The sequence below is a fragment of the Heptranchias perlo genome, chromosome 23, assembly GCF_035084215.1.
Source record: "Heptranchias perlo isolate sHepPer1 chromosome 23, sHepPer1.hap1, whole genome shotgun sequence".
NCBI classification, from domain to species: domain Eukaryota; kingdom Metazoa; phylum Chordata; class Chondrichthyes; order Hexanchiformes; family Hexanchidae; genus Heptranchias; species Heptranchias perlo.
In genome coordinates this window covers 5429139-5439000 of record NC_090347.1, presented here as the reverse complement: position 1 = coordinate 5439000, position 9862 = coordinate 5429139, and the positions used below count along the sequence as shown (strand labels likewise).

At 44.1% G+C, this 9862-nt stretch overlaps 1 protein-coding gene across 5 annotated transcripts in view; it reads left to right on the top strand.

Moving 5' to 3' along the window:
- The first annotated feature begins 1125 nt into the window (after positions 1-1125).
- axin2 (axin 2 (conductin, axil)) overlaps positions 1126-9862 on the top strand; it is a 49624-nt gene continuing 40887 nt past the window's right edge. For 4 of the 5 annotated variants that reach the window (XM_068003887.1, XM_068003886.1, XM_068003885.1 and 1 more), the window contains exons 1-2: positions 1126-1664; positions 3122-4044. In XM_068003887.1, coding sequence (XP_067859988.1) covers positions 3227-4044 — 818 coding nt within the window. In that variant the 5' untranslated portion in view covers positions 1126-1664; positions 3122-3226. Of the gene's footprint in view, positions 1665-2116; positions 2307-3121; positions 4045-9862 lie in introns of those variants that run through there. The other variant, XM_068003884.1, reaches the window with a different exon arrangement.

Below are 9862 nucleotides of genomic sequence, written 5' to 3'. Positions count from 1 at the left end.
ACATTTCTAAAATCTTTGTAAAGGCCGATTCCCTTCAACTTTACAGCCTAGATTGTTATTCCTTTAAATGAAGGTATTAATTGACTTACACTGCAGGTAAGACTAACGCAATCTTATTTAAATTTTGACGCCTGTTTATCGATACAAGTATATTGAGATTGGTGTAGCTAAAAGATCATTTAGTTAGATATTGAAAAGTCTGCAACTCTTGGTAGCAGCTTCTCGAACTTATGTGTGCATTTATGAATAGTTATGCTGACTTTAAATAGGACAAACACCATCAAAGGGAAAAAATACTTTTGCAGACTTTTTAATTCCTGACTTTGTAATGCGATTTGTACAGATTGTTTATGTGCGGATCACTAGAAGACAAAAAAGAAAATTATTAACTCATTCTACAAACTTTGATATGTAGATCCACGTTTTGTCAATGCAGAAAAAAATAGAACACGCTGTTAGGTGCAATTTAAATCATAGTTTCCAAGGCGAGCTAATTAATGTTTACTCTGTGAGAGCAACTAAACAGTTGTACTTTTGTACTGCAAAACATTTTTAATTGTGCAATTGTTATTGTTGGTTGTTAGGTTTAGTTTAGCTCGAAAGACGTTGGGTTGAATTTATGTTTCCGTCTCGGAGTACGGAATGGGATTATTAATGGCATAAAGTAACGTGGAGCAGCACTTCAAAAGTTTTCAATTGCCCGACACGCTTTAAGTGCATGCAGAGCCCGTTCCCTGCTACAGGCCCCCTTGCACATTAGCGCCCGAAGTCTCTGCGTCTCTTGAAAGTGCAATGCAAAAAAAAACACACACACACACACACTGCATGTATAAATGTTTTTTAAAAATGTAAAACTTTTCAGGGGTCCGGTCCAGAGGCTGTGCAAAAAGAGAACAACATCATCATCATCATCATCATCATCAACAACAGAAAAAAAATAAGTGCTGAAAGTCCATGCCTTCTTGGCACATTCACATTGTATCTTTTAGCGAGTAATGAAAGTTTATGTAGCAACTGTGAAGCGGAGGGATAATGCGATTGGGGCGGCACATCAGTCACTGCTGACGTCTCCACCCCCAGGGAGTTGGCTGAAGACGGATTCCCTTTGATAAGGTCCTGGAAAGTTTATAAATCTATGAGACTGGGACGAGCAGGAGATTGCGGGTGTTAATTCCCGAGCAGGCGGCCAGTGCTCTTGGACTGAGTTGCGAGGGGCCGCCGCACCGTCTCTGGCGGATCTGGCCGTGGCTGTGTTTGGGCGGGAGGCTGCGTGTTGATTTTTGTTGCTATCTCTCTTGCTAGACTTGGCTGCTCGGCTGAGCCCTTTGATGTCCACACTTAAACCGCAGCTTCAGTTTTTTTTTGTATGTGTGTTGGAATAGCCGGGAGGACATTTGATGCGTGGAATGACTGAGTGAAACGTAACTTGGTGCTGAGAGAAAAAAAGAAGGAAGAGGAGGAATAAAAAAAAGAGAGAACAATCTTCTGGTGGACGAGACAGAGAACATACTTTACAGGCTGAATGAGATCCAGATGAATACTGCCAACAAAAGTACCCGAGCACGATTCGTTTCAGACTGTAGAGTCACTGTAGAATAATATATTTTTTTATATAAAAGAAAGAAAAGGATTCGTCTGTTTGGGAGGTGAAAGACGGATGAATGGTAAGTTGTGAGAATGTGTGTTGTTGCTGATGGCTCCTCCGGTTCCTTTGATGTGTTCTGACATTCCTTTGAACTGAGAAAAGCGGTTTGAATGGCCGTGTTGGAGGGGAATGGAGAGACTCAGAGAGGTTCAGCTACATATCGATTGGGGGGTGGGGGTTTAGAGATGGGAGAGACGGGGAGGGGGGGGCGGTTAGAAGATATTTTCTAGAGAGTGTGCTGTCCAGTAAGGCGGGCTGTGAGCTCTGTTTACCCTCTCTCCCTTTTTTTTGTGCTTTTCCACCACCTCCTCCCTTTGAACTCACAAGAGGAGCTGCTTGCCCTCCTGGGAGGGGAGGGGAGAGGAGAGGGGGGGGGGGCGGGGGAAGGAATCATCGGTGGAGGGGACGCCGATACAACCCCCCCCCTCTCTCCTCTCCCAGAGCCCGATCACCCAGCCACAGAGAGAGAGAGAGAGCCCGGGGGGGAACGTGGGGCGCTCGCAAATCGAGGCAGCCGCTGGAAAGGACATATTAAATGTTGTAACTCCGACTTGAGCAAGGCTGTGGCTGGTTTGGCAGCGTTGCGAGCAGAGAGAGAGAAGGAGATGCTTGTCTCCCCTTTGAAGTGCTTCATCTGATAGTAACCCAGGAGGAGGCCATGGTACGTTTCACTAATGGCACTTGGCTCAGCTCGCTTTCCATGATTGCGATTATTAATTATCATTATTTATATTTTCGAGCGAAGTTGCATATATCAGTCGCACAGACTTTTAATGCAATTCCACCGCTTGCTCGGTGTAAGGGGGGGATTTAAAAAAAAAGTTTATTTGGCTGCCAGACTAGACTAGATCAAAGCTCGGGGTTATTCTGCATGTCTTGTGTCCAATTTTTTTTTAAATTATGCATCTGGATTTATTTTTTGTTGCATTATCTATAATGTCAATTAACCTTTTTGAAGAAAAACAAACAAAATAACTAAATGTTTTAATTCTTTCTTACTCGAGGGGAGAAGGCGTTTTTAATTTGGGTCGAAGCACTGAGAGAAATGGGAACCATCTGGATGGGGATACGTTTGGTTTTATTGTAGATTATGAGGGGAGGGGGGAATGCAAGTTACAGTAAACGCTGCACAATTGGTTTCACCTGTAGAGCACAAACTCCGTCCAACTTCTATTTTGCAGATCAGGTTTATTTCACAACTCACACACAAAAAAAAAGTTTGGACAAGAGTTTTATCGAAGGCCTGAACTTTTCTTTTGTGTTTTTTTTCTCTTCCACATTTCAATAACCTTCAAGACATTTTTTTTGATGCATTTGTTTAACTTCAGAGATATCTCGGCCAGACACGTACACACAAAAGATTTGATTGAAAAGCCTGGCTTGCTTGCTTGCTGTGTGTGTGTTTTTTTTTTGCTTCTCATCCTGTTTGAAGTTGGGCGGCTCTGGGTTTCATTAGATCGATACTTTCTATTGCAGACAGAAGGCGGCCGTGTGATCCCCTGCTGACTCGAGAGGCGCTTTGCAGAGCCGACTGAAAGAGAAGAGAGAGAGAGAGAACTCGCCAGGCCTGCGTCCATAGCCATGAGCACCGCTGTGATGGTGTCCTGCCTTCCGGACGCCGGCAGCTTCAGAGCAGATGCCCCTCGCCCGCCGGTGCCAGGGGAGGAAGGAGAGAGATGCCAATCGCTCAGCTCCCACACCACGAAGAGCCAAAGCCTCAAGCCCAAAGCTGTCACTTCTACGCCCAGGAGAGAAGACGACGATCTAGGGGAGCCTGAGGGCAGCGCGTCTCCGGACTCTCCTCTCACCAGGTGGACCAAGTCTCTCCACTCGCTTTTGGGCGACCAGGATGGAGCCCATCTCTTCCGGACGTTCCTGGAGAGGGAGAAACGCGTGGACACATTGGATTTCTGGTTTGCCTGTAATGGGTTCAGGCAGATGGACCTCCGAGATACCAAGACGTTGAGAGTGGCCAAAGCCATACACAAACGCTACGTTGAGAACAGCGCCGTGTCCAGGCAGCTGAAGCCGGCCACCAAGAGCTACATCAAGGACACCATCAAGAAACAGCAGATCGATTCGGCAATGTTTGACCAAGCCCAGACCGAGATCCAGACCATGATGGAAGAAAATTCTTACCAGATGTTTTTGACGTCAGATATATACCTTCAATATGTAAGGACCGGGGGAGAGAATTCTCTTTTTGTCAGTAACACCGAGTTGGGGAGTATACAAGTGGTTTGTGGTTACTTGCCAACGCTGAATGAAGAGGAGGAATGGAACTGCTCTTCTGACCTCAGAGGCAAGAACTTCCCTCCTGGAGTTGGACTGACAAGCAAAGCAATTCGGGCGGCAGCTTCTGTGAGATCCACGGATGGCAGCAGTGGCAAAGGCTGCGGGTAAGCCTAGAAATCTTTCACTCAGTGCTTCCCAGTGTATTGCAATGTCTTGTACTCTTCTACTGCCCTGTTGGGTCCATAAACCAGATATGTCAGAAGGTTGATCCCGACTGGAATGAACACCCACATTCCTTATGTGACTGCAGCCCTGGTGGTACATTGGGGGAGAGGGTTAATGCCAACCAGCCAGCACTTTTATGGCAGTTAACTTTTTAATTTTCCCTTTAGCGGACTCATCTGCCTCCCATTAAGTCTCCTCTGTAGACATCAGTGATACCTCCCTTGCTTTAAAGCAGTGGTGAATGGCAGATGACAGGTTGCATGTTTGCTGCCCTCTAAAAGGATTCACTTGTGAGGCTGGTCTTGTTCAAAAAGTTTGTCTTAAATTACTGAGGTTGAATGACGGCGTGGTAAACTTTCAGCTTGATGCAGTGTTCCTCAATTATAGTATGGATAATCTCAGTGAAAATATAGATCAGACACTCTCAACGTTTCCTTGGAACAGCTTTAACAGCAGGCAGCAGTGCTTTATGTATTTTTTTTTGAAAGATGCCCCAGGCTCATAGTGGACAAGGGATGGATCTGGTTACTCATATGTTTAGGCTCATATTTTGTTTTGTGTGAATGTGAGCGTGTGTGTGAGAGAGACAGAGAGAAAGGAAGAGATGCATTGTCATTGGGTAATTGTCACAGGTTAGACACTTTTTTTTTGTTGAGGTGCACTGATACCACACACAATGCAAAGAGAGAGAGAGAGATCCGAAAAAGCTACTTCTGTGGTATTACATTGAGATATAAGAGAACGGCCTGGGAAGCATCAGGCAGTTTCCTTGAAGTCGTACAGCAAGTGGTGTCTGACAGCTGAAAACACTTTGAATATTAGCCATCTTGTGGAATGTCTTTCTTTGCAGAATATCCAGTGGAGGCCACCACCTTTCATATAAACTCTGCTCGTAGGCAAGCTGATGTAAAACAGGGCCGAGAAACAATCACCCCATCTGGGTACAATTACCATAATGTGGTCACGTTAAAAAAAACACATAATCGCAGGAAAACAATTTTAATCAGTTTTCTTAAGATGAACTGTCTTTAAGAAAGAACTTGTTGATTTTATGCTTAAAGAAAAGGGGAAAGAGAATTTAAGTTGAGTGGTGTAACTTTTTGAATCAGTACAGTAATTAAATTCTTCATTGGGGTTACAGCCAGCTAATTGAAGGGAACTCCCTATGGTTTGTACTGTACTGGAATGGCAGTGTGGAGGGGAGTTTTCATATATTTAAAGAGGAAGGGTTTTACTGCATTGCAAATAGATACAGCATTGAGGAGTAAAATAGTAGTTTCAGAGAACTGCTCAGGCACAGCTTCCACTTCCAGATGTGTCAAACCCCTGGAATGGGAAGGTTTTTTTCCCTCTAAAAGGGGGTCCTTTGCCAATCAGACTGGGCTATTTTATTTTAACTACAAAACACGTGGCTATTACTCATTACAAAGTGATAAAGACCAAAAGGCTGTGGCCTTCTTGATTCAGAAGAGTACAAGGAGGACAAAGGAACGTCACCGACACTCCTTGACTTGAAGTGATTGATCTAAGACAGTAAAATCTTTCATAAAAGTCTTTCTCTTTTATGTTGTAATTTAGTGCCCATCAGAAGCATGTGGAACTAATTTAGCCCCGAGATTTAAATTCTTTCTTGTGCCTCTTCAGCACTCTCATAGTTTCTCCCCCCACATCCCTCTCTTTTTTTTTTCTTCTTCTTTATCTTCTAATTGAAATCACTGACAGAAACTTCGCATGCTTTTAAAGAATGCGATCCCAGCTGTGCTAAATACCTGCTCTTTGAAAGAAGGCCTCCAGCAAAGGTCAGTCTGTACTGGGGCCTAAGACTTTAGTCATGCTGTTAACTCCCAACAGTACATTCTGCAGTAGGCCTCTCACAGAGAAGAGGCCCTTCTATCCCTCTTTCTTTGCTCATATCTTAGCAGTGTTCATGTTCTCTTCCCCCCCCCCCCCCCCCTCCCCATCACTGGTGAAACAGTGGAATGCATCACAGTAGGAGAGAGAAGCCTGTTGTTTGTGAGAGAATTGAGTCGAGCTATTTCAGAGGTCGAAAGTGGGTAACTGGGTCCAAGTTGAACAAAGGGTTCAGAGCCACTAGAATGAGTGGAAGTGCTGCTAACTATTAGGACAGCTGTGTTGCTCACTTAAATCAAGCCTGCATGGGCTAATCACAAGAGCACTATGGGGGGATGGGAACATGAAAGGCTTAAAAAAAAGCCAGAACATGCTGTCACATTCCTAAGCCCCAAGTCTTGTGTGAGTGACTCCAATTATTAAAATCAGCAGACCCTAGGAAAAAAAGCTGGGTTATCCTTTGAAACCACAGAATCACAACCATATCATATTCAGAGTACACTGGTGAACGAGGGGAACTAAAAGGGACAATTATTTAAAAGACTCTTGTACAGTTTATTTGAAGTTTTACATCTATTATGGAGTGTAGTGTAAGTTGAGGAATACACAACTGTGAAGTTGGAAGTATCTTGGGGAGCATATTTTAATACATTATTGAGGGTTTTTTTTTGGGCCATGGGCCCCACAGCTCTTGTACTTTGCACAGAGCAGAGTGGGAACCTGGGAGTAACTACCAGGCAGGAAACCTCATCAGGGGGTCCCATGATGTCACTAGTGAGCAACAACAACAACTTGCATTTATATAGCGCCTTTAACGTAGTAAAATATCCCAAAGCGCTTCACAGGAGCGATATCAAACAAAATTTGACACCGAGCCACTTAAGGAGATACTAGGACGGGTGACCAAAAGCTTGGTCAAAGAGGTAGGTTTCAAAGAGGTAGCATCTTAAAGTAGGAGAGAGAGGCAGAGAAGTTTAGGGAGGGAGTTCCAGAGCTTAGGGCCTAGGCAGCTGAAGGCACGGCCGCCAATGGTGGAGCGATGAAAATCGGGGATGCGCAAGAATTGGAGGAGCGCAGAGATCTCGGAGGGTTGTAGGGCTGGAGGAGGTTACAGAGATAGGGAGGGGCGAGGCCATGGATTTGGAAACAAGGATGAGAATTTTTTAATCGAGCGGTTGTAACCAGTGTCTCAGCTACAATAGAATCATTCACGGGATCTATTCTATTTTTTAATGTTTGTATTGTAGTGTGAGTGGGGGCAATTTTATGCCATTTCTGTTGCTTTTTGGTCAGTGATGTGGATATTGATGGCCAGTATGATTTATATAGTTGATCTATGATGATAGCCTCACTGATAATGTTAAATTTGCAGTGATTATGAATTTGCATGATTTTGACATTATCACTGCAAGTTTATTGAGTGATAACCTGCGGTGGACTAGCAGAAAACAATGTTAGCCTATAATATATTAAAAATCTCGCGTACACCATGGACTTCCTGTAAGTGTCACACTTATTTCCTGTCACACTTTCCCTGTCTCACTTTGTTGATAACATCTCTAAGGTAAAACAGCGCAGCCTTTGGCTTATCGCAAGTAACGCTATAAGAAACCTGCTAACAATATACAATATTGCTGTCGGTACAGATTGTATAGTTGCATATGTTATATAATAGTTATGCATTATACAATAACAGCTAGTATAAATTGTACAATAAGTCAATCCCTATTATGTAACAACACAATCAATGTATATTATATAATGATCAGTTCATGTAGCCTTCCTCCCCGGTGGCTTATCAGATCTATCCAGTGAGCACCGAGCCACAGACCAGGAAGATCCCAGGTTAAATCTCCAGGTCTGTGCAGAGTGAACTGATCTAAGCCAGGCAGAGACATTACAATTAGCCTGGGTTAGAGGGAGGAATATCAGCTTGGCATTTCTGCTCTTGATCATTATCCAGTGACCCCCCCCCCCCCTCCTCGCTAATAACGAGAACAGAATCAGACTTGGCTGTGACGGACTCCATGGTAGAATACTCTGCTAACACTGACTGTCGAGGTTCCATGTGAATAATGGTCACTTGTGTGAACCATACCCCAGGTGGGAGTCAGTGTCTTTAGGAGAGATGGGGGGAGCAATGGACAGGGGTGGGGGGAACAATCACATTATAAATATACGTTCATTTATAAAAGAGAGTGTCTGTCACATTCCAGACTTCACATTTTGTTCACAATCTGAAAAAAAACTATACAAAGAAAGGGAAAGAAACCCAGTCATTTCCTGCCGTTTATCTGACCTTCAGTTAACCAGGAGAGGTTGTTAAGATAAGGAGAGGAGACAAGCAGTAACAGTAATTACCTCCAAATAGACCTCAGGACCTATTTTGATCAATCTCTTCCCGCGCCCCCCCCCCAACCACAGTGAACTTAAAGGGAGAGGCCAGGAGAGCAGCCAAACATTACAACTGTGCTTCAGACCCCAGACTACACCTGTGAGCAACAGCACCGGAGATCAGCTAATATCGTACAACAACCTAGGCTGTATATATGATACAATAAGTATATATCTGTATCAATCTCTCTCTCTATCTCACAATTGCATAATCTCACAAGATGTTACAGCACAGAAGGAGGCCATTTGGCCCATTGTGCCTGTGCTGGCTCTTTGAAAGATCTATCCAATTAGTCCCACTCCCTCCCCCCCTGCTCTTTCCCCATAGCCCTGCAATTTTTTCCTTTTCAAGCATTTATCCAATTTCCTTTTGAAAGTTACTATTGAATCTGCTTCCACCGCCCTTTCAGGCAGCGCATTCCAGATCATAACAACTCGCTGCGTAAAAAAAAAAATTCTCCTCATCTCCCCTCTGGTTACATCACACTTGCAGTTGATCGGAGCAAATGTCATATTCATAAAATCTACTAGTGAACAAAGCAGTTGTAAAAAGAGGAAGGAAGCGAGTCTCTCTCTGACCTTGAGTTGGAGTTTTACAAGCATCTTTCAGCAACCAGCCCTTAGTTGGCCTCAGGTTGTGCCTATTGGCAGCAATTTGGACTTTGTGGCCTTAAGGACAGGCCAGATAAACCTAGCCTCACCATAGCAGCAGAAAACACATCATAAAACTGCCCTGTCACTCTAAAGCAGGCACGGGTGGACCACTTGTAGTATAAACAGTAGTCAGTGGGTACATTTAACAAAGTAATTATTACCCGCCTATCACACGTACCTTTTAAGGACTGTATTTGGAAGGTCTTAATCAGCAGATGCGCTCCTTGTACATTTCCAAATCAGATTCATCCCTTTATCACATAAGCTGAAAGGTGATGACATCAGACAGGTGGGCCAGTCTAGACAGGTGGTCTGTAAAGACAGGTGTCACTGTCAGCTCCTTCACAAAAAAAAACCCCCAAAAAGTTTGCAGTTGCCCCACTGGGTGGCCGTGGTTTATTCCTGTGGTGCAGTTAGGAAAATGCCCCTCTGCACTTTTTCCCTCCCCGACAAGCTAAATAAACTGCACATCAGCAAATGAACAGGAAGCCGTGCAGGAGTGGCCATGTTTGCACTGTAACTCACGGCGGGTAGGGACATGTAAACTTTTAAAAATTAATTCTTGGGATGTGGGCATCGCTGGCAAGGCCACATTCATGACCCATCCCTAGTTCTCCCGAGGGCCATTAAGAGTCAACCATGTAGTGTGGAACTGGAGAAGAAGGCAGACTAGACAGACTCCCTTCCCTGAAGGATCTTGGTGAACTAGCTGGGGTTTTATGACAATTACGACAGTTTTCATGGTCATTTTATCTGGCGCCAGCCCACAAATGATCAGATTTACTGAATTCAGTTTCCCATCTTACTATGGTGGGATTTGAATTCTTAACCTCTGGATTGCTAGTCTAGTACCATAAC